Below are 24,035 nucleotides of genomic sequence, written 5' to 3'. Positions count from 1 at the left end.
ACACCTCTTTCTCCAAAAATCTCATCCTTTCATTATATATACACCAAAACACCCCAAGCTTCCGCTATCCAACACCAACCAACCCCATAAAAAAAAAGGTTCTTCAACTAAAATCTTCCCAAATCCTGTTTTGTATCACTTCCAATTTCAAGTTATACCAAGATGAGTTCAACAAGCAAAGTCTGGACTGTGGCAGCGAGCATTGGAATAGTTGAGGCTATGAAACACCAAGGTGCCTGCAGATGGAATCACTCTCTCAAGTCTATTCAGCAATATGCAAAGACCAATCTCAGATCCTATTCACAGGCTAAAAGAATCCCTGCCCATTACTCTTCTGCTGTGTCTAACAAGATCAAAGCTGAGAAATTGAAGAAATCTGAGGAATCACTCAGAACAGTCATGTACTTGAGTTGTTGGGGTCCCAACTGAGACCCTCTAAATTTTTATTTTTATTTTTATTTTTAGTAAATAGGTCATCATATTTCAATGAAATATATACTGCTTCGAATTTGATCATATTTTGTTATGCTTTTTTTTTATTTTTTCTCTTTCCTAAAGATTAATCTGTTTAGTTCATCTTAAAGAAAATAAGCAAAAAAAAAAAAAAAAAAAAAAGGATAATAATAAAAAATCAGGGAGGTTGAAACAGAGTATTATTGAAGGAACAAAGAAACAAGGTATGCATTTTCTTTCTTTCTTTCTGAAGAATGAATTGGACAGTGACAAAATCCAAAACCATGGTTCCCTCTGAACCACAATCCTATAAGATAACAATTCATTTAATATTTGTCCCCTCATGCCTAGTTGCAGGCTCTGTTGTGTTTTATATTCATTACCAGGGGATTGTTTGAGACTGCTTGATGAAACCGCCTTTAGTTTTGGATACAGAACAAACCCAAATTACATCTCGTTCCTGGTTATAGCCTTCATATTTTTTCTGTTTCTAAGTTAATGTTTTCAACTCTTTTTTTTTTTTTTTTTTTTGGGTAAATAGTTAATGTTTTCAACTTGGGAGTCTGAGAATAACGAGTAAAAGAAGCTTTGAATTGTTGCAACAAGCAATGTGTTTTCATTCTCTCACTCAGTTTTTTTTTTTTTTTTCCCCCTTTTTTTTTTTCTTTTTTTGGTGAAGCAGATTTTTCAATTTTGCAAGTTACCATATTATGTGTTGAATAATACTTAGATGTCACTACCTCCTCACATACGAGGTAGTCTGTTCCTATAAAATATTGCCAATGGACTGTAATTGTAGGAACCTTACTTCTAGCATTACTTTTATGCAGAATGAGCTAAATCACTTTTATGCTATTAGGAGGAAGAATTTTTTTGCTGCTTTAAAAGATGACAATTATGATTTGTTGGAATCTAAAAAAGGAATTGGAAATTATCTAATTAAAAAGTTTAATGAGCTATTTCAAGCGGAATTTAGGTGTTTTATAATTGTTTAGAAGAGTTTATATAGGAAGGTGTTACAAAAGTTGATAATGTATTTCTTGAAGCTATTCCTACAACAGAAGAGATATCAAGAATAGTCAAGAATATGCATCCTATTAAACCTTTTAATTCTGATAGGATGCTTTCTCTTTTCTTTGGAAATTATTGGAGTACAATAGGGGATGCTATTACTTATTCCAAAGTCTTATCAAGTTTCTACTTTTAATCACCTCAAAACAATAAGCTTCTGTAACACAGTTTACAAAATTCTGTCCAAGTTACTAGCAAAACGAATTCGGCCCGTACTAGATAAAATCATATCCTCACATCAAGCCGTATTTATTTCTGGTAGATGGATAAGTGAAAACGCCATTCTTGCCTATGAAATTATACACACAAAGAAAAAGAAGGGAAATGGTCTATTGAATTCAAAATCGATATAATGAAAGCGTATGATCGCGTTGATTGGCATGTTTTAACCAGAATTTTCTCACAAACTGAATGCTCTGGTTCTCGGATGCATCTCAACTGATTCAGTGAAACTTCTGCTTAATGGATAGTATTTTCGATAAAATGGATATGGAAAGATGCATCAGGCAGGGGGACCCTCTCTGCCCCTTCCTTCTCATCCTTTACTCGGAGCTACTGTCCGGTATGTTACAGAAATTGGAAATAGAAGGAAAAATTTGTGAAACTAAGATTGGGCGATCCAATCCTGCCATTTCTCACTTGTTATTTAGGAATATGTTTTGCTTTTCTACAGCGCCAATCTTGATGAGGTTCGTGAAGTGTATAATTGCCTCAATCTGTATTGCAATTAGATGGACAGAATGTTAATTTCACTAAGTCTAGATGCTTTTTCTCCAAAAACACTCAAAAGTAAAACTAAGGCCGGCATCAAAAAGATTTTTGGACTGAACAAGCTCCCGAAAAAGTCAAAATATCTTGGCAATCCAATGTTCATAGGCATGAATCACTCCAAGGCTTATGAGGACTTAAAAAAGGAAGGTGAAAGCCAAATTTTAAAGATGGACAGCTAAGTTACTTTCTCAAGCAGTTAAATTCATTCTAAACTAAATCAGTCATTAGTGCTATTCCTTTATATGCAATGATTGTTTACAAACTCTCTAAGAAATGGTGTTGAGACATTGAAAGCATAGCTTGTAGTTTTATATGGGGTGGAGGGAGGTTTGGTAAGAGGTATACCTCAATTTCTTGGTCAAAGTTGTGCAGGCCAAAATTCACTGGTGGCCTTTGTTTAAGATGGCTTAAGGACATCAACCTAGCTCTCCTCAACAAGTTAGGTTGGTATCTAGCTACATACTCCAAGAAGCTATGGATTCAAGCCTTAAAATCCAAGTATTTTGCTCGAAGCTCATTCTTGAGTTGCAACAAGAAGAAACATAATTCTTGGACTTGGAACAGCATCCTACTTTCTAGGATACTTATCCTAAATGGACTCTGCTACAAAGTTGGTAAAGGAAATAAAATAAACTTTTGGGAAGACCCTTGGATTCCCTAGAATCCAAATTTTAAACTAGTCCCTTGTTCTAAAGTAGTTAATCTCAAGTGTGAAATGGTTAACTCTCTTAAACTCTCATATGGTAATTGAAATATGGAGAACCTTCATAATTTGTTTGATAGAAACATTGTTGAAAACATTAGCAAGATTCTCTGCACAAACAGAAACTTGGATGACAAGTTAGTTTGGGTGGAAAACTCCAACTGTTGTTTTACTGTCAAGTCAGCTTATAAACTTGAATTTCGAAACAACTTCTCGGTGTCATCTTGGTGGAAATATCTGTGGACTTCAAAAATTCATGAAAGACTCAAATTTTTCTTGTGGAAATTTGCTAATCATAGACTTTCAACTGCGTCTACTCTCCTTTCTTGCAATATAACGACTGAAACAAAAGATTGTGTATATGGCTGCGGATGTCTTGAATCCAAATGTCATCTTTTTTTCTATTGTCAAGTGACCAAAGCAATCTGGTTCCGTTATGCAATGGAGTATTAAATGAGAAGCTTTTGTTGATCATTCCTTAGAAGAGAAGTTGACTTTATTATCTAATCCTGCTGGGGCTCTACCGGTCCATACTAATGACAAAGATGACTTTTTCCTGTATTCCTCTATCATTCTGGACCATCTTCGGAAAATAAGGGATAGTAATCTATTTGACAACAAGATATTCTCTTTAAAGAGCACAATGGTGCGGCTGAAGATTAGATTCAAGGAGGCTAAAGCATCAATCGTCAAGAATTGCTCTGCTAGACAATTATCCATTTCCAACAGGTTGTTATGGTGCAGACCACCTCCACAATATATCAAAATTAACACTGATGCTACAATCAAAACTGGTGACAACATGATTGGTATAATTACTAGAAACCATTAGGGTGAAATGTTAAAAATCTAGGCTATGCCTTTCCATTCGGATAACTCAGAATTAGCTGAAACTTTTGGTGTCTTATAAGGTTTAACCTTGGCAAAAGAGGAAGGTTGATCTAAAATTTGGTACGAATCATATGCCAGAAACATCATCCTTAGCTTTAATAACACTAACTTGCAAATCATGCACTGGTTAGTGGAAAGGGTTATCAAGGATATTCTCCAACTAAAAAGTAAATTCCAAGAATTACTCTTCTACTGGTCCCATAGGAAAACAAACTTTTTAACTCATTTTGTGTGTAACTTGTGCATTAGGAATGATATCACGACTCACGAGCACCTTATCTATTAACTTTTTTCTTAGTATTTTCTATTTTTTTTGTTTCTCAGGAGAGTAGCTGCGAGACCGCCTCACCTTTGTAAGTTTTTCCTTTGGGTTTTGGTCATAAAACACTTATTCTAACCAAAATGAAAAAAAAAAAAAAATTACTTGCTTTTTGGTAAATAAATTAAGATTAATTTTGTCTTTTGATGATTTGGTCTTTTGATGTACCAAATTAAGATTAAGTTGCTCTTTCTATTAACAAAAAGGTTTACAAGACATTTCCTTGTTGCTAAGCTTCTTTTGTTTTTGTTTTTTTAGTAAATTGTTTCTAAGTTTCTTTGACAAATTATTATTCATGTGATTTAAGTTAATTGTTACTAAGTTTCTTTTCTTTTCTTTTCTTTTTTTTTTCTTTTTTTTTGTTGGGAAAAAAAATCATAAGTAGTAAATACCTGCTGTGATTATTACTTATAACGGCAAAAATAAAAAATATTTATCAAATGAGCCTATGGGCCCCTTTTTTAAACACTTTGCAATATTCTTTAATTTAGGTTTTTTTTTTCTTTAATTTTACGTCTAAATTGCAGTTAGGTGAGAAGTTTGATGATCAAAACATTTAGAAAAAACTGAAAATACAAAACCAAAAAAAAAAAAAAAAATGCTTACTAGCTCATTGAAATTGGTTAACTCTTGTAACTCCTCCCGCTAAATTTTTTTATGACAATTAAAATATGATATTATATTGTATTAAATCTTTAAACGTTAAAAAAAAAAAAGATTTATGTAGTTTACTAAAATTGTTATCAGTATATTGCAAAAATAAATAATAAATAATAAATCTTCATTTCTAATCTTGTATTGTTTTAATCAAGCATAATGGTACTAATTTCCTTTTATATATATATATATATATATATATATATATGTCGTCCTCTGCCTCCCATTTTTTATTTACTCATCCCTCCAAGAAACGAGGTTCCACGAAGTAACCCACGCTCTTGTTACCAAGTTTATTGGAAAATCATTACCTTTTCTTTAAAAGCGAAAAAAACAAGAAAATAATAATAATAAACGTCATTGTCTTTTGTCGATGGATCCAAGTTCAAAGGCATAGTCCATAATTAAAAACCATCTGAAAAAAGCAAATGGTTTTTGGCTTTTTGCACAAAAATACCATGTGTTTCTCCCAAACTGCTGGTATAATAGCCTCCAGTTTTGCATTCCCACACTTGGGTTCTCAAAAGATCTCACCCTCCCACTATATATACAACAAACTACCCCAAGCTTCCACAATTCAACACCAACCAAGCCCATAAAACCAAAAGGTTCTTCAACTAAAATCTTCCCAAACCCTATTTTGCATCACTTCCAATTTGAAGTTATACCAAGATGAGTTCAACAAGCAGAGTCTGGACTGTGGCAGCGAGCATTGGAGTAGTAGAGGCTATGAATCACCAAGGCATCTGCAGATGGAATCACTCTCTCAAGTCTATTCAGCAATATGCAAAGACCCATCTCAGATCCTATTCACAGGCTAAAAGAATTCCTGCTCATTACTCTTCTGCTGTGTCTAACAAGATCAAAGCTGAGAAATTGAAGAAATCTGAGGAATCACTCAGAACAGTCATGTACTTGAGTTGTTGGGGTCCCAACTGAGACCCTCTAAATTTTTTATTCTTAGTTTTAGTAAATAGGTCATCATATTTCAATGAAATATATACGCCTTTGAATTTGATCATATTTTGTTATGCTTCTTTTGTTTTTTTTAATTTCTTTTTCCTTAAAGATTAATCTGTTTAAAAAAAGGAAAGAAGAAGAAGAAGAAGAAAGGCAGGGGAGGTTGAAACAGAGTACCATTGAAGGGAAAAAGAAACAGTGTATGCATTTCCTTTCTTTTCTGAAAAACGAATTGGACAATGACATAATCCAAAACCATGGTTCCCACTGAACCACAAGCCTATAACTATAAGATAACAATTCATTCAATATTTGTCCCCTCATGCCTAGTTGCAGTCTCTGTTGTGTTTTATACTCATTACCAGGGGATTGTTTGAAACTGCTTGATGAAACCGCCTTTAGTTTTGGGAGCACAGTAACAAACCCAAATTACATCTCACTCCTAGTTATAGCTTCCGTATCTTTTCTGTTTCTAAGTTGATGTTTTCTACTCTTTTTTATTTTTATTTTTATTTTTTGGGTAAATAAGTTAATGTTTTCAACTTGGGAGTCCAGAATAACGAGTAAAAGGAGCCTTGAATTGTTGCAACAAGCAATGGATTTTCATCCCTCACTCAATTTTATTTTATTTTTTATTTTTTTTGGGTGAAGTATATTTTTCAATTTTGCAAGCTACCAGATTATGCGTTCAATAATACTAGATATCGCAACCTCCTCATATATGTAGTCTTTTCCTACAAAATATTGCCTCTAGACTCCTTCAGCCCAAAAAAAGAAAAAAACAAAAATATATTGCCTCTGTACCAAATTGAGATTAATTTGCTCTCTCTATTAACAAAAAGATTTAGAATACATTTTCTTGTTGCTAAGCTTCTTTTGTTTTGTGTTTTTTTTTTTTTTTTTTTTTTTGGGTAAGTTGTTACTAAACTTTATGTTAATTTTTTGAAAACTACCTCTCATTGTATCTTGTAAAACATAAAAATATAGTAAGTAAAAATTAGATCCTCATTAACTACTCCAATTGATTTTATATGCTAATTCTTTAAAAAAAATATATTTATCAAATTGAGCCTATGAGGCTCATTTTATAAACACTTTGAAATCATTTTTGATTTAGCAATTTTATTTTTTGTATTTTATTTTATCTTAAAGCTAGTTTCTTTGCTCTCCTCTTAGGTAACATCATTTAAAGCATAGGTTAACTATGCAAAACTAAATTAAAACCTTTAGAAAAAATTGAAGACACAAAACCAAAAACAAAAACATGCTGACCAGCTTATTAAAATTGGTTAAGTTTAATAACTCCTGCCAATAATTTTTTTATAAAAATTAAAATATGATATTATAATATTGAATTAAATCTTTAGAAAAAGATTTAAAGTTATAGATGGTTGAATAAAAAAGGAATTACATAGGTTACTAGAATCTTCGTTAGTATCTTGCAAGTAAATAAAAAATAAAAAAAAAAATCTTCGTTGGTAATCTTGTATGGTTTTAATCAAGCATGATGGTATTAATTCATTTTCAAGAGATTATTTAAATGAAATATGGCATTCTCAATTTCCTATTACCTATTTACTCATCCTCTCAAGAAACCATGTTCCACGTGGTGGCCCTGGGGTCTCCGGCAACACCCACTTGTCTCTTGGTTTCTATATTTATCGGCAAATTATTATTTTTTTTTATTCAGAAAAAAATGTCATTATCTTTCTTTCCTCGCTTTTTTTTTTTTTTTAATTTGTTTTGAAAAACTAAAATAATAAAAAAATAAAGAAAAATCAAAAAGCGAGGAAAGATAACGTGGGTCCAAGTTGAAAGGCACAGCCCATAAATTAAAAACCATCTAAAAAACCGCAAATGGTTTTTGGCTTTTTGTCAAAAAAAATACCATGGGTTTCTCCCAAACTGCTGGTGTAATAGCCTCCAGTTTTGCATTCCCACACCTGCTTCTCCAAAAATCTCATCCTTTCATTATATATACACCGAAACACCCCCAGCTTCCACAATCCAACACCAACCAAACCCATAAAAAAAAGTTCTTCAACAAAAATCTTTCCAAATCCTATTTTGTATCACTTCCAATTTGAGGTTATACCAAGATGAGTTCAACAAGCAGAGTCTGGACCGTGGCAGCGAGCATTGGAGTTGTAGAGGCTATGAAACACCAAGGCGCGTGCAGATGGCATAACTCTCTCAAGTCTATTCAGCAATATGCAAAGACCAATCTCAGATCCTATTCACAGGCTAAAAGAATTCCTGCCCGTTACTCTTCTTCTGTGTCTAACAAGATCAAAGCTGAGAAATTAAAGAAATCTGAGGAATCACTCAGAACAGTCATGTACTTGAGCTGTTGGGGTCCCAACTGAGACCCTCTAATTTTCTTTGTAAATATTGTCCACCATTTCATTGAAATATACGGCTTTGAATTTTATCATATCTTGTTTCTGCTTCTCTTAAGAATTAATCTGTTTCGTTCATGTTAAAATAGAAGCAAAAATAAAATTGAATTAAAAGGGAAATAGGAACGGAGTATGCTTTTAAGTTGAGGAGAAAAGGAAAACAGGGTATGCAAATTTTTATTCTCTTCTGGAAAATGAATTGGACAGCAAGAGAATCTAAAACCGTGGTTCTAAGTAACCCACTGAACTATAATTAGAGGAAAAGACACTGTTGCCCCCACAAGATTATCAAGATTTTTGTCCTTTTCATGACTGATACCATGGAATTGTTTTCGAGAGTTAATTGAGAATGTAATTTCCGCACCCCTGTTTTGACTGTGATTTTTTCTCTAGTGACCTCTGTTTTCGACGCTTCAGCTAGCATATTAAAAACAGAATTCGGTGGGTTCCTAGTAATCGTCCTCCAGAAATCTTCTGTTTTAAACCCACGGTTATTGGGTTCCTATAAATATACTTGTTCTAATTGTATTGTTCTAATTTTTATGTAAGATTTAATTTTTATTTACTTTTAAACAGATTGGGAAGGGGGATTTCTAATACGTTTTGAGTTATCACCAATGCTATTGTAAATTGGGTTGTCCCAAAAGGACTTGAAAGAGATTTGAAGGAGAATTTGAACAGAAATTTTATATTCAGAGTTTACCATCTTCATCATTACCATTGTATAGCTTTGATTGTATCATCAGTAATTTTGCATGGTTTTGTTCCAGCTAATTGTATTATTTTCTTTTTCAAAATGATTCTTTAAATGATTTGGCGTTATGCATATTTTTTAATGTTTCTTACTATTCAAGAGAATCAAGCCCCACTTATTGACGAAAAAAAACAAAATCACCAGAAAAGAGAATCAAGCCCCACTTGGCTAATATTTATCAGCAAGTTTGTTTGCTTTTGTGCTTTCTTTTTCTTTTTGGTTTTTGGCTAAAAATTTATTATCAAGTCATTATCTTTCTAAGCGGACCCAAGTTTATAAAGCACGGTACAAAAATTAAAACCATCAAAAAAAATAATAATAACAAATGGTTTTTGCATACAATACCATGGGTTTCTCCCAAATTGCTGGTAGAGCAGCCCCCGGTTAACTACTTTCTGATTCTCATCCTTCCACTATATAAAGAAAAACCCCCACGCTTCCACAACCCAACCCAACATTATCCATACCCCAAAAAAAAAAAAAAAAAAAGAGAAAAGAATTTGTTCAACTAAAACTTCCTAAATCCACTTTGACTTTTAAGTTAAACCAAGATGAGTTCAACAAGCAGAGCTTGGATTTTTGCTGCGAGCATTGGAGTAGTAGAGACTTTGAAAGACCACGGTGTTTGCAGATGGAATCACTCTCTCAAGTCTATTCAGCAATACGCCAAGACCAATTTCAGATCGTATTCACAGGCCAAAAGACTTCCTGTCCATTACTCTTCTGCTGTGTCTAACAAGATCAAAGCTGAGAAATTGAAAAAATCTGAGGAATCTCTCAGAACAGTCATGTACTTGAGCTGTTGGGGTCCCAACTAAGACCCCTTAAATTTTTATTTTTATTTTTATTTTCAGTAAATAGGTCATCATATTTCAATGAAATATACATGAATTTGGATTTGATCATGTTTTGTTATGCTCTTTTTTTATTTTTTGGCCTATAGATTGATCTGTTTCGTTCATGTTAAAGAAACGGCCAAAAAAAAAAAAAAGGAGTTTGGCATAGAGTATGGTTGAAGGGGAAAGAGAAACAGGGTATGCATTTTTCTTATTTCTGAAAAACGAATTGGACAGTGACAAAATCCAAAACCATGGTTCCCACTGAACTACAAGCCTGTAATATAACAATTCATTTAATATTTGTCCCTTCATGCCTAGTTGCAGGCTGTGTTGTGTTCTGCATTTAGTACCAGGGGATTGTTTCAGACTGCCTGATAAAACCGCCTTTAGTTTTGGGATACAGTAACAAACCCAAATTAAAACTCTTTCCTTGTTATAGCATTCGTACTCGTTTTATTTTTTTTTTAATTTTTTTCTGTTTCCAAGGAAACGTTTTCAACTAGCAAGTGGAGAATAACAAGTGAAGGAGCTTTCAATTGTGGCAGCAATCAATGGGTTTTATGCTGCTTTTTCAATTTTGCAAGTTAGTAGTACTGTGATATATTGTATACCAATGTACCATGTTTTTATTTGATTTATTTATATTTAGCTTTCCAAATTCAATTATTCATAATTATATTATATTAATATTTAAATTAATAAAATAACAATACATGATGTATAAGATATACTTGTATGGTTTTACGTTTATCTTATTTGTTTTGCACAATTTGATAGATTTCTTTTACTTTTAGCATTACTTTTACGCGTTTGCACAATGTGTATCAAATTAAGATTAAATTGGCCTTTCTCTTTAGTGATTAATCAGCCTATCTTCCTTCATCTATTTTTCTTTTACAGTAAAAATATTTTGTCAAATCTAAACTTTTCTTCAAACTAATCTAATACAACATTCTTTGTTTCATTTATCAAATCTTTTTTTTTTTACATCATATTAACAGAGAACAAAATTAAAAAAGAAGAAATCAAAATTATAAGGAAAACAGCAATCCAAAAGTTACAGTTTTTCCTCTTTGCATTTTCAATTTGGTTTTTGAGTCATGGCAAAAAACAGAAAATTGTATAAGGAAAAATTTTAATTCTTTTACTTTGTAGATACAACGTAGGAGAAATTTCACGTTGGAGTTGAGAGAAATCAGAAATCAGAAATTTACAAAATATATGCATCTGAAATATAAAACTGAGGGATGAAGATGGTGAGCTTTAAGATTATATTAATACACACTGAAAAAAAAAAAAAAGGGGGGGGGGGGGGGGGGGGGGGGGGGGCGCAGAGAGACCCATGATTGCCACCATCAGATCCTTTCCTCACTCACACATTAAAACGCACTTGTTAATATATAAGCCCACAATCGAGCATATTCTACTATTCTTGGGACGGAAGGTGTCAACATTTTTGTGGAAGTTACACAAATCAATGCAATAATTCTTTGAAGTACTGATTGGAGTTCCCTGTAGCTACCAGCTGGGTACTTGCCCTCAAACCACTAATTGGGCAGCAGTGCAGCACTATCTTCTCCAGTACGGCGTGTCCGTTTGTATTACAAGATTGAATCGAAATTGAGTATTTAAATTACATTCAATATTTAAAATTTAATGTTCAGTCCAATTCCCTGACCCAAACGGGTGGGATCCACCATAGTTACATGGGCAGAGCTTCTGTAGAAATTAGAAGTGTAAATAAAAAAAATATGTATCACTGATAACTATATGTGTTATCTCTCAAAATATCAATATCCTTTTTAATTTTTTTCTTTTTTTTTTTTTTAAGAAAATAGAATCGATTCACTTAACCTTTCTTTTCTTTTCTTTTTTAAGTTATGCCGCATTGCCATTCGAACCTGGGCAGGATGGAACAGAAACATGACCTGGGCCAGCTCGGCTGCGATGTCGGCCGCAATGGAATTGATTCACGCCTACTTATTTGGTTCTCTCGTTATCATATATGATAGATGAGGCCTTTTTTTTTTTTTTTTTTGGTGCATAGGTTCTTGTAGTAAAGCAATCAACTATACAATATAATAATATAAACCTGAGGCGTCAGCTCTCTTATATATGTCATCCTTAATTAGAAAAATGCACATGTAAAATAAGACATTAGAAACTTAGTAAGGAAAACAAGCAAAACCACTGGTTTTAGACTTGGGTGTTCAAATACAAGTACCAGATCACAGTTTTTAATAAACCATACAAATACCAGATCTCAGTTTTTAATAAACAATCTGCTGGAATACTGGAACTGCCTCTAGTTTTCTCTGACTTGTTACTAGATTTAATATTTCCGAATATTTCACTCCCTAAAAATACATATTTATATATATATATAGTCTTTATAATCAGGTCTATGTATGTAATATATAAGACTCCTCTCTCCCCGAAGAGCAAGCCGAAGAGCAAGTAAACGACCCTCTAAAACACCTAATAAATTCTAGAACACCTTCTTTTGTTTCTACTACTCTGACATACTATTTTCAAGAAATATCAAATATGGGTTCAGGAGGTATTAATATTGGAGCAGTTGAGTCACTGAAGGATAAAGGAAATTCCAGATGGATCGGTGTTTTGAAGAGCAATTTCAGATCAAACACTCAGCCACTCTCTGCCTCATCTTCTTCAGCCATTTCTAACAAGATGATGAAGCAATCAAAGGAGGCCCTACAGAGAAAAGTCATGGAGATGAGCTGCTGGGGACCCACCACTGTTAGATTTTAGTCTTCAGAGTAATTTTATATATATATATATATATTTGTTACTGTGATTTCTTTACTTCTTTAATGAAACATCCACCAATGTATTAACGCAATTTTGTTCTCCCTCCAGATCTCTCAAGATGTTTCCCTGCAATTACCCTTTTTGATTGGTGAACTGTTTCACTGTAATTTATGCCCTAATGTAGATTGTCTATTTCCATCACTCGGTTTGAAGATAATATATTTAAATGACGCACTAGCTTGAGGATACAAAGGGATACCTTTTCTTTTTAATTTTTGACAGTACGGAATAAGTGAGCAGCTAGTGGCCCAGAAGCTACAATCTTTTTTTTTTCCCCGAAATGAAGCTGTAATTATTTAACTTATGAAAACTTTTGTGGGAAAAAAGAATTTCAATCATAGTAGATGTTCTAAATAAATTAAATCCTATAGTAATAGATGTATATATAATATATTGATATACCTATGTTTACAATAACTTGTATGTAATTAATGGTCCATCTAGCTCAAAAATTTTAGGCAACTACCTCTTTTCCTAACTAAATGTGTTGCATCACAAACACATACGGATGGGTAAAATCCAATCTAACCCGTTCAACTCGTCCAATCTAATCCATTTTTAACGGTTTGGATTAAATTTTTACATCAATTAAATTGGATTGGATTTAAAATATTATAAATTGTATGGATTGGATTGGTTATGGATTAGAAATATAAATCCAATCCAATCCAATCAAATCCAAATAATATATTATATAACTAAAAAATTATATATTTTTTATTTTTTTCATTTTTATATATTAATTTTAGAATATTTTTTTCATTTTTATATATTAATTTTTAATTTTTTTTTCCATTTTTATATATTGATTTTTAATATATATTTATATATATATATATATATATATATATATATATATATATATATATTTTACATCTCCATATCCCAAATCCCAAATCAAATTGTAAGTTGTAACCCTGAACTAAACATTTACCTTTATTGCCGTCCACCACCAGTCCATCACCATCACCATAATATATATATATTTTTTACATCCCCATCATATATATATATTTATATACTTATATATATATATATATATATAAATGTTTAAATATAATTTATTACTAATTTTATTGTTTTGATCTTTATAGAGCTTACAGAATCAACTAAAATTAGTGAACCTGTCAACGTTAATTGACTTATGATTTACCAAAATTTTAAAGTTAAAAAAAAATTATGCATTGATTTTTGAGTGAATGAATATTGACGAATGTATTATTTTACATTATTTGTTTTAACAATTTTAATTTGATTTTATAGAAGTGAGATGATGACATTAATGTTTGCTATTTAATAAGTGCATAATTTGTATCATTTGCTATATTTTCTTCTTTATTTTCCATTGAAGACTATGTTGTATTATTCTAATTGTATTTTATGTTTGGATAATTATAATTTATTATTTATATTTTATATTTGAAATTTTTTTTTCTATTATATATTTATAAATTAGTAAGTTTCAAACCGATCAACCAATTCAAACCAAACCGATCATAAATGGTTTTGATTGGTTTGGATTTAATGCTTCAATGATTTGATTTAGATTGTAAATTAGAAAAACCGATATATATGGATTGAATTGTATTTCAGTCCAAAACCGAACCAATTCAATCCCCCTCCCCCCAACACACACACACACACACACACACACAAAAGAACTTATCAATATAGCTCTAATTAGCCTAAATTGCAACTTGCAAGCCTATGCTCACTTTTGAACCATCTCTACTCTTGAAACAGTTTTTGGAGGAAACCAAGGTCTTCAAACAAAACTAGATTTCTCCATTTCACTACCATTTCAGCAACAGACTACTAAAAGTAATATATATTTTACAACTTCAAAAATCACACTTCCCTATTTTTCTTCAAACTTCTTAAGTTAAAATTACAATCATAACCCTTCTACTTCCAATCCAACTAGACAATATATATCTTTGGTGCCTTTGCAATCCTTTATAAGCACATAATTCAATCTTTCCATTCACTACAATAGAGCAAGCTATGCATATATATCCGAGTCAAACCTTCCAAGGCTTGGCTAAGCAATCAACTGCTCATTAAAACCGACCAAAATAATATTGGAACATCCTCGAATATTAATTCAAAGAGAAATAAATTTCTCCAATTTACTCATACACTATTTTTTGGTAACAACCATTATTTAAATTCTTAGTTGTTACCATTAGAACCCAATGCTAACAATTACTAGACTGCCTTTAATAATGTTTTAAATTTTATTTTTAAAAATTTAATATGACAAAATAAATGCCATATAATTTGTAGATCTTATTAATGACAAATATTAATAGTGACAAATAATATTTTTTTCAACCTACATGCATTTCAGCATCAAATATTCAATTGAGAAACTATACAAAAACAGCCCAATGTGTTTTATAAAAAAATAAATAAATAAATAAAAGAATAAAAAAAAAAAAAAAAAAAAGAACCTACGGGGGACACCCAAAGAATCCCATAAATCCATCTTCCTAAAATTTATTCCCTTTTTTTTATAAAGATAAAAATAAAAGTTGGGGCAATCCAAAACTAAACTAGCTTGAGTTGTTAGAATGAATAATTATACCCAGTGTAGGTAGTGGAATTCAAATTTAAAACCTACATATTCTACACTCTGATGCCATATTTTATATTACCATCTATTGCAAAAAGCTTCAAAAAAATATTTACTTCAAAGCAACAGCAAGATAGAATCCCAAAAACCACCAACCAATTACCAGATAATCAGATCTCAATTACTCCTCATGCTTTATGTTCATTAGAATAAGTTCTTGAAAGGTCTATATTTGATATTTTTGTTTTGGACAAAGTCCATATTTGATATTTTGCATTAAGCTTCACCGATTATATCCAAGCACATATTGTCATTGTTTACCTAATAAATTCCTAACTACCCAACTAATCCTCACCAACAAACTTAGCCCGCTCTTTTAATGCCCTAACCAATCAAAATATAAAAAAAAAAACCCACCTAATTCCTTCTTGTTCTTGGCTTGTAAAATAAAAATAAATAATAATATAATAACATTACCTAATTTGCAAAATCCTCATTAAAAACCATACCCACCCCCCCAACCGAATTAATAACTTTTATTACCTTTTTTAGGATTTGACAATTTAAAATAACTGCGCTAAATATCAGATTTTCAAAATATTATTCACGTCACGCGTTTATGATTGGGGGTGCATTTCACCGTCTAAGTTTGTGGCCTGAAGAAGAAGAAGAACCGTTTCCACGCTGGAACGCAGCTGCATTCTGATTGGGTAGTGCTATAACGCACCGTAAAGCTGTGGTGGACATGCTTTTGTTTTGTTTTTGGTTTTGTTGTAACCTAAACTGTTCTTTTAACGGCTAATCAGGACGAATTCCATTCCGCTTTTCTCAAAAACCATTAAAAATTTAATTACGAATGAGTCCCGATGTAGTACTTGTGCACCCACAAAACGACACGTGGTGTGGAATAATAATTATACCAAAACGCGTCCTAAATTGACCAATAGAAGAACGAAACGTGGCAAAGTGCATAGGAAACAAGAATCGTCGGTTACAGGTGAACCCTGTTTTTACCATACAGGATTTGTGTGGTGTACGTATGTGTGTGAAGCGTGTCAGGGAATTAGTTGGCGTGCTAACTACAAAAAATGACCTCAACGACACGTAGCTTTAATGCCAGTGGAGATATACACACGTAGCTTTCGAAACGACATTCATTTTTTCCATTTTTCTTTTCTTTGAAATACGAAAGGGACTCGAAAGCCAAGTCAGCTACCGTGGAAAATCAATCGCTCCATAACCGCCAGAGCTTCGGTTTCCACCTTCCGATTTCAAATTTCAGATATTTTTCTTTTTCTTTTCTTTTCAGAGCTTCCAAACGCTGTCCACAGTGAACAGAGAATCGCAGACTCGGAGAACCTGGAATTTTTAGTTATCCAGTAAAGCCGAGCTCTGATTGGGTTGCGTGAAGTCGCCACGTGTCTCAGATTCCGGCGCAGAGCATGGCCATCGTGGACAACCAGCAGCAGCGGCGGCGGCATAAGTCGCACTCGGATATGAAGCTTTTCAGGTTCTGTCCCTTTTGGCATTCGGGAGGCCAAACGTCGTCGTTGTCGTCGTCGACATCTTCTTCAACACAGAACCTCCACCATGGCCGAAGTAGTAATCGACAAGTTGAGGGGTCACAACAGAGGTCGAAAACGGTGTCGTCGGTGGCGAGATCGCTTCTTCCTCCTCGGCGTAGACTCCGGCTCGACCCTTCCAATACCCTCTACTTCCCCTGTACGTCGTCGCTTTTGTCTAAAAACCTCTTTGTTTTGTTTAGACTCTTGACTCTTTTGACTCTTTACAAGTCTTTTGAGGCCGTTTTGCACGTACAGTTCTTTAGCTCTGTCCTAACCAGCGCATTTTTTGGCGTTTTCAATGGGATTCTAGATTTTTTTTTTTTTTTTTAACTTTTTGTTTATGTATTGGCATTGTGTAATTATTTTTATTATTATATATCTATTTTTTCCATTGAATTGTCTTTGATTTTTGTTGAAGAAAGCAAGAAAAAGCAAATGACTTTTGGAATTGGAATAAGCAGGTTATTTGGGTAATTTATTTATTGTTTTTACAATTTTGTAGACGAACCAGGGAAACAGGTTCGGAGTGCAGTCAAGTTGAAGAACACTAGCAGGTCTCATGTAGCTTTCAAGGTATTGAATTCTATTCTCCTTGAATCTGTATTAATTTCTATCATTTTTAAATGTCGAAAGCTTCTCTATGTAAATTAGAAGCCATGGTATTTATGTTTATAGTTATCAACCTAATCGGCTAGTTCTATTATATGAATGTAAAATTTAAGATTTTTTGTCACATTTCTCGAAGTAAACGATTTATTTTTGCGGTACCTTTTTAGTTTCAAACCACTGCACCAAAAAGCTGCTATATGCGTCCTCCTGGTGGTATCCTTGCTCCTGGAGAAAGCCTAATTGCTACTGGTAACAGCTTCATTTATTCTTGTATAAGCAATGTTCATGTTTCACTGGAGTCAATTTTGACTTGAAATTGTTTGATTGCTTATAACCTTCTCTTATGTTTGGTGAATCTGATGGACAGTGTTCAGATTTGTTGAACAGCCTGAGAACGATGAAAAACATTTGGATTCGAAGACCAAGGTTAAGTTTAAGATAGTGAGTTTGAAGGTGAAAGCAGGAACCGACTATGTACCTGAGCTGGTAAGATTAAGAGATTTCATTATGTTCTTCTCCTTTTAGTTTGCACTTGATGATTAGTTGTTGGGTAATGTTTTTCTAGATTACTGATTTTGGGTGCAAACATGAATATGGAATTAAAAAAATTGTTAGACTGCGTGGCATTGTTAGATCTACATTACCTTCTAAAAAGAAATAATTCATGTATGACAAGTGTTGATAATGGATATGAGCTTGATTGTGCATAGCTACGTTCTTAATTTTATGTACCCTAATTGAAGGGGTAGGGGGATATATCGCTTCCTGTCCTTTGGCAAAAAGTTTTGGCTTTCTCCGGATGGTTTTGCTATTGACAATGATGTGTGGTTTATTTTAATTTGATACACTGCTACCATATTAATTGTACACGTTCGTTTGACATCGATGTTGTTGCATTCAAGTTCTCTTTTCTTACCATCACAATAGACACATGCACAAAACAAGATGTGAGTTAAAACCGTTGTGTGACCTTTCTTGTAGTGTTTTGAATATGATTGCAGTTTGTAGGACTTGTTTCTTGTTATTGCTTTTAAGGATGCAAAACAGTGCTAACCAATAATTTGTTGTCCGATTTTATATCAGTTTGATGAACAAAAGGATCAAGTTGCAGAGGAGCGAATTTTGCGGGTTGTATTTTTAGATGCCCAGCGTCCTGGTCCTGTAAGTTCTATATTGTGTATGATCACATGTACATAAGTAAACAAACTGTTCACTGACTGACTGGTTTTTCAGGCTCTGGAAAAACTGAAGCGTCAGTTGGCCGAAGCTGAGGAGGCACTTGAAGCTCGTAAGAAACCTCCTGTCGACACAGGGCCCAAGGTTGTTGGGGAAGGTCTTGTAATAGATGAATGGGTATGCTGCCAACAATGATCCATGTAGTTTCTTTAGCACTCCACTTCATTCCATCTGACCGTAATCTTTTGATTTTTGTAGAAAGAACGAAGGGAGAAATACTTGGCTCGGCAGCAGGTTGAAGCAGTAGATTCGCTGTAAACTGTGATGTTGCCCTGTTTTTAAGTGCGTTTTGCTATGATGGAAATGCTGTAAGGTTGTCTCATTTTATCCATCAGTCATTGGTTTTGAGTAGGAATCCCAGTGGGATGGGTTGGCATTCTAGGGCGTTTATGTGTACATAGAGAGAAGGGGAAAAAAAAAAAAAAAAAAAAATCAATTGTGATGCCCTTGTTTGTGAAACCAGTTGTTGTACCTCATAGCGAGCCGAAGCCTGCTGTTTGTAGATATTGTATTTTGCTTTAGAATGAATAAAATGCGAGACACCGAAGGCAAAGGTTCTTTTCAATTCTTTCCTTTTGATATTTTTCTTCGTTTCTCTGTGTCTGCAAAACAGAGTCGTACGAAGACAAGTTCCTGCTGTCGGTGTTGAGACATTTAAGCTATAACTTAGACCTAACGAGAGTCTCAGTTTTTTTAGGTTTCTCTTTTTGTTGCTGTTTTTCTTTATTGTTTTATTTTTGGTTCAAGTGTGTGTGTTCCAACAGCAATTAAAAGCGAGACTTCGTAAAATTCTGATACTCTGTTAGGCATGTAGACTGGCACTGAGCTGCTCGATCTGTACTACAATGTTTTCAATCCTGGCTTATTAAAAATCGAACGGGAAAAGTGGTTTTATAAAGTTCCAACCGTAGTAAGATACTAAATGTCCAAAAAATAAAAATGCATTAAGTGGAAAAAAGAAGCGGCAAAAAGAATAGCAATAAACCTTCCCACACGTATAAAATGATTCTTCAGAGCAACAATTGAAAAATTCATATAACACCAAGCGTGCAAATTCGTCTCCTCCTCCTAGATATTTTAAACCAGACAACCACCAAATAATGAAAAATAAAATAAAAATAATGAAAAGAAAAGCAAAGAATAGAAAAAAAAACCAGTAGCCTAAAAAAAGAACACATTATGTACATAAATGGCCTAAAATGGTGGCCGAATATATTTAGTTAAAGCAATGAAGAGGCTATATATGTAAGCGCAACAACATCAATTCTCATATGTTATCCGGCAACTGAAAGTTCTGCGAACCGAAAATCTGATGAGAAGAGCTTTGAACAAAGACAGCAACACTGCATTTGGTGGGATTGAAGGTGTCCCAAAGAGGGAAATTTACAGTGCCCGAAACAGTCTTCTTGGCAGAAATATCTTTGACAGCGCAGAGCTTTTCGAGTTTCCGAACAACAAAGTCATTGGATAAGACACGCCCTCTGTTCTCTCCCTTGGGACAGTCGGTCACCAAGCCGTTCTCATATAAAGCAACCATCACATTTGCACCATGGCTGTCCACCTTCGTCCTCAACGCTCCCGTTAATGACACTTCCAACGAGTCCGATGTTGGTCTTTTGAAAGTTGCCTGGTTCATGTTCAACCAACATCACTCAAATTTAGTTTTGCTTTGCTTTGCACACACACTGCCTTTGATTTTATTTATTTATTTATTTTTAACACATACACAAGGACAAACATTTTTATTCAAGATCATAAATTTGTGCATTGAGGTTGAACCTTAAACCCAAACCTCATAATAACCAATTTTATGGTTTTCTTATCAATCACTCATTAAAATCTGAGAAATATATAATATCGTCAAAAAAAAAAAAAAAAAAAAAAAAAGAAGAAAAAAAGCTGATCTAATGGCATTCTCTAATTCATACCATATATTATCCATTATCAAAAAATTGAAAAAAAAAGAAAAGATAAAAAAAGGCGGATTTACGTAAGGCTGGAGCTCAATTTATTTTTGGCTAATTACATAATTGTCACCACAATTCAGGCATGTGCCACTTTAATTTATCATTTTTTTAATCTAATATTCAATCATTTCCTTATCAAGTTTTTTCCTTTTTTCTTAGTAAGCTTGCTTAATCCAATATCAAATACTAAATACTCTATTAAATATTGAAAAAATACTTAATACATGTAAACCAACAAGTTTCTTTATCTGAGAAAAGAAAAAATTAATAATCTCTACGAATATATTTCAAAAATTTTTATACTAAAATATCAATTTTTATTTAGTTTTCGAATTTAATACTGGTAAAACCTGTCTTTTTATTATTTATATTATTAAATTATTATTTCATTATTTTATATTACTACATTACAATAATTACTAATTATGCATTCATGAGTAAGTACTTTTTTAATATTATTATCAGTAATTATAATTCAACGTTTTTTTTTTTTTATTTATTTTTAAAAAAATTGTTTTCAATGGTGCTGTGATAAAAATTTGAAGATCCACAAAGAAATGGTACTAACCTGCATCGTAGGAGCAGGGAATCGAGGGGCATCCCTGATGGTGTGAAGCAGAGCATTCTCATCGTTACCAATACACTGGGCCATACCCTGGACCACAACCTGGGGTGTAAACATGGTATCCAGCCTCAAAGCCTCAACGTAGGCCTTTTGTCTCACGGTGGACTGGCTCGACCCAAACGGGTCTTTCCAGCCCATATAATCCCAGTAGTCCACGTGATGCGCCAACACCACCACAGGAGGCAGATCCGACCCGTTGAAGTCCCCTCTCCCAAGCCTCGACAACAGCAGCTCCGCTTCCGGTGACGTGGCGCATCCCTGAGACGAGAACAGCTCCACAAGAACCGCACCGCCTCGACGCTGCTCCTCAGACGACAAGTCTGCCGTCGTATTGACGGAGGAAGCGGGGACGGAAGTGGCTGTCGGGCTGCCACCTGATGATTTTCCGAAGCAGGCAAAGAGACGGCGCGGCATTTTTTTTTCCGTTTTACGACGTCGTCCCGTTGCCTTGTGGTAAAATTGGTGGTGGTGGTAGAGACGACGGTTATAGCCCAGAGAACCAAAAGAATGCGTAGAAAAGAGAAATACAGAGAGAGAGAGAGAGAGAGAGAGAGAGAGAAATATAGGGGTTAAACAAGGTTCAGGAAGAAAAAGAGAGAGGAAAAAAATAAAAGTGGAAATGTTAATGGAAAAGAGAGAAATGTGGCGAAGAAAATGGTGAGGAAGGTCTTGAGGTGGTTTGAATTATTTTTATTTTTTTGGTTGTTGTGATTCTGTTTGTTTTTTTCTTCCTTAGGGCGGTTTTGGCTGTCTGTAAGAAAAGAAAGAAACAGGTGGCGTGGTTTGATTGGAAGTGTTCCGTCACCGACACGGATTGTTGGTAACATGTTGTCTGTCAGACGTTGGGTTGTCAATCGCAAAGATGTGCGAATCCGAACGTAACACTTCCACCGCCACCAAACAAAATATGAAGTCCCTTTCTAGCTGTAATTTAAGTGGGTTTTGCCAAGAAGTCCTCCCCGTAAACACTATTCTAAAGTTGTGAAATCGAATATCTTGCTCTTTTTACCTTTTTGTTTTGTTTTGTTTTGGAAGTTCCAAATTAGGTAACTTGTAAGACCAAGCTAGATCTTGTTATTAAAAAGTATAAAATAATAAAATTAAAATTAAAATAGTTGTTGGGAGTGATTGAGTTGGCCTTCCGGTGACAATTATGTGATGAGTGACCTGTTAGCGGATCTCACAAGGGTATGAGTAAATTGAACTCAATCTTCGCCTTCGGAAAGGATACCATCTTCTTCATAAAAAGGACAAGTTTCATTATTCATCGGGGAAAAAAAATAAATAAATAAATCTACTATTTAATTAATTTCCCTTATTTGAGTTTGAAAGACTTGCACTATATTTAGGGAATAGGAAAGAAAAATTTTAATAAATCTTTTATTTGGATTGTTAGAATAAGGAGAAAAAAAGGGGAAAAAAAGAAAGAAATTAATTGATTTTTTTTTTTAATTTCAACTAGTTTTGCTTTTTCTCCAAAGTTGACAAAAAAACATATGGAAAAAAGATGTTTTAATAAAAATTTTAAATTACTTTTATTATTATTGTATAAAATTATTTATTACTTTTTATATTCTTTCATATATATATATATATATAAGCATATATGTATTTTCCTTTCCGTATTACTAATAAATATTTTTATTTCTTTTTCTTTTCTTATGAAAATTATTATTATTATTATTTTGTCTTTTCTTCCTTCAATCCCCGCAAACGTAGCGTTGTTATTGGATTGGAAGGAAGGGGTGAAAAATTCTGATGGAAATTCTTATAAAAGATTAGGATTTTTTTTATTTTTATTTTTTTTCCTCTATAGAACAACAAATGGAACTTAGAACTACAAGCCAAAGGGCAAAGAGACAAGCCTTTGACCGTCAAAATGAAGCTTCAAAACACCCCCAAAAAAAAAAAAGAAAAAATCAAAATCAAAATCAAAATATGATCCATTTTCAAAGATTACGGAGCTGAAAATATATTTAATTTTCCTCTCAACGTACGCAAGGAACTTGCAGGTTTTTTATTAATTGCTAGCAAGTTAGTAAGCACATCTTTTATCGAACTATAGAACCCATGTTTTGTTAACATATAATTTCTTTATTTTCAAATGGCCGAAAGAAATCTCTTGGCTTTATTTAATTGCTTAAATAATTTCTGATATCCATAAATATCATTTTATTGCGTTTGATAGATGGTCAATGGTCCTTTTCTGGACAAGCCTTGGGCGGCGAAATCAAACATTTGCATGTTGTTCCTTTCGAAAGCACCCCAAATATGTTTTCCCTTTTTTTCTTTTCTTCCTTTTTTGATATTATTATTTGGTAATTGTTGATTCCTGGTTTCTTTGCGTTTGGCATTGTTCTCTCCTAAAGAAATCTCGGACCTTTTTGTGAAGTGGGTTATACCGACCACTACAGGAGAAAATCTAACTCCAAAACGACAACTGAAAATGTACTGAACCACTAATTTTAAAGAATCTCAGACATGCAGGAGATTTGGTAAAAGTACACATGCTCAATTTCACCCACTATAATCCACTCCAATATCAGCAAAAGAAAAGAACAAAAAAAAAAGATGGTCAACAATTTCACAAATTAGATACTCCATCTCCAACTAATTTACACGAGGCCTCGTTTTCCCTTTTTATTTTTTTTTTATTTTTTTGAACTTTTAGAAGTCATGAAAGGGTCTTTGAATTTTTCATTAGGCTATATATTTAAAAATGGAAGTATGAAGCTTGAAGTTGCAAACTAATTAAGATCATAAAATAAACTTGAATTATCAATTTGTTTAATGAAGTGGATAGATATTA

The 24,035-nt window shown here is 33.3% G+C and overlaps 6 protein-coding genes across 6 annotated transcripts; 5 read left to right on the top strand and 1 right to left on the bottom strand.

The window, feature by feature from the left end:
* Positions 1-516, top strand: LOC107430306 (uncharacterized). The gene has a single exon (XM_016041146.4). The coding sequence runs from the start codon at positions 163-165 to the stop codon at positions 427-429; it is 267 nt and encodes an 88-aa protein (XP_015896632.3). The 5' UTR covers positions 1-162; the 3' UTR covers positions 430-516.
* Positions 517-5,382: 4,866 nt separating this feature from the next.
* Positions 5,383-5,886, top strand: LOC107430248 (uncharacterized). The gene has a single exon (XM_016041074.3). The coding sequence runs from the start codon at positions 5,538-5,540 to the stop codon at positions 5,802-5,804; it is 267 nt and encodes an 88-aa protein (XP_015896560.1). The 5' UTR covers positions 5,383-5,537; the 3' UTR covers positions 5,805-5,886.
* A 1,841-nt stretch (positions 5,887-7,727) lies between these two features.
* LOC107430241 (uncharacterized) lies at positions 7,728-8,259 on the top strand. The gene has a single exon (XM_016041062.4). It carries the CDS (start codon positions 7,925-7,927, stop codon positions 8,189-8,191), a length of 267 nt encoding a protein of 88 aa, XP_015896548.2. The 5' UTR covers positions 7,728-7,924; the 3' UTR covers positions 8,192-8,259.
* Positions 8,260-9,266: 1,007 nt separating this feature from the next.
* Positions 9,267-9,889, top strand: LOC107430339 (uncharacterized). The gene has a single exon (XM_016041178.4). It carries the CDS (start codon positions 9,530-9,532, stop codon positions 9,794-9,796), a length of 267 nt encoding a protein of 88 aa, XP_015896664.2. The 5' UTR covers positions 9,267-9,529; the 3' UTR covers positions 9,797-9,889.
* A 6,506-nt stretch (positions 9,890-16,395) lies between these two features.
* LOC107430414 (vesicle-associated protein 4-1) lies at positions 16,396-19,199 on the top strand. The gene is made up of 7 exons (XM_016041249.4): positions 16,396-16,946; positions 17,292-17,362; positions 17,566-17,647; positions 17,766-17,884; positions 18,482-18,559; positions 18,632-18,751; positions 18,833-19,199. The coding sequence occupies exons 1-7, from the start codon at positions 16,667-16,669 to the stop codon at positions 18,890-18,892; spliced, it is 810 nt and encodes a 269-aa protein (XP_015896735.1). The 5' UTR covers positions 16,396-16,666; the 3' UTR covers positions 18,893-19,199.
* Positions 19,200-19,608: 409 nt separating this feature from the next.
* LOC107430404 (uncharacterized) lies at positions 19,609-21,944 on the bottom strand. The gene is made up of 2 exons (XM_016041239.4): positions 21,170-21,944; positions 19,609-20,261 (listed from the first exon to the last, which is right to left on the bottom strand). Exons 1-2 carry the CDS (start codon positions 21,638-21,640, stop codon positions 19,902-19,904), a joined length of 831 nt encoding a protein of 276 aa, XP_015896725.1. The 5' UTR covers positions 21,641-21,944; the 3' UTR covers positions 19,609-19,901.
* Positions 21,945-24,035: the final 2,091 nt, after the last annotated feature.

This window comes from Ziziphus jujuba, chromosome 1 (assembly GCF_031755915.1).
Source record: "Ziziphus jujuba cultivar Dongzao chromosome 1, ASM3175591v1".
In the NCBI taxonomy this organism is placed as follows: Eukaryota; Viridiplantae; Streptophyta; class Magnoliopsida; order Rosales; family Rhamnaceae; genus Ziziphus; species Ziziphus jujuba.
This window is presented reverse-complemented; position numbering and strand designations above follow the sequence as displayed.

Excerpts from the sequence above, each read along its gene's own strand:
- LOC107430306 (XM_016041146.4), top strand. The coding sequence starts at position 163 with ATGAGTTCAACAAGCAAAGTCTGGACTGTGGCAGCGAGCATTGGAATA.
- LOC107430248 (XM_016041074.3), top strand. The coding sequence starts at position 5,538 with ATGAGTTCAACAAGCAGAGTCTGGACTGTGGCAGCGAGCATTGGAGTA.
- LOC107430241 (XM_016041062.4), top strand. The coding sequence starts at position 7,925 with ATGAGTTCAACAAGCAGAGTCTGGACCGTGGCAGCGAGCATTGGAGTT.
- LOC107430339 (XM_016041178.4), top strand. The coding sequence starts at position 9,530 with ATGAGTTCAACAAGCAGAGCTTGGATTTTTGCTGCGAGCATTGGAGTA.
- LOC107430414 (XM_016041249.4), top strand. The coding sequence starts at position 16,667 with ATGGCCATCGTGGACAACCAGCAGCAGCGGCGGCGGCATAAGTCGCAC. Across the intron at positions 16,947-17,291 it reads CAATACCCTCTACTTCCCCT|ACGAACCAGGGAAACAGGTT; the intron begins GTACGTCGTCGC and ends ACAATTTTGTAG. Across the intron at positions 17,648-17,765 it reads AGAAAGCCTAATTGCTACTG|TGTTCAGATTTGTTGAACAG; the intron begins GTAACAGCTTCA and ends TCTGATGGACAG.
- LOC107430404 (XM_016041239.4), bottom strand. The coding sequence starts at position 21,640 with ATGCCGCGCCGTCTCTTTGCCTGCTTCGGAAAATCATCAGGTGGCAGC. Across the intron at positions 20,262-21,169 it reads TCCCTGCTCCTACGATGCAG|GCAACTTTCAAAAGACCAAC; the intron begins GTTAGTACCATT and ends AACATGAACCAG.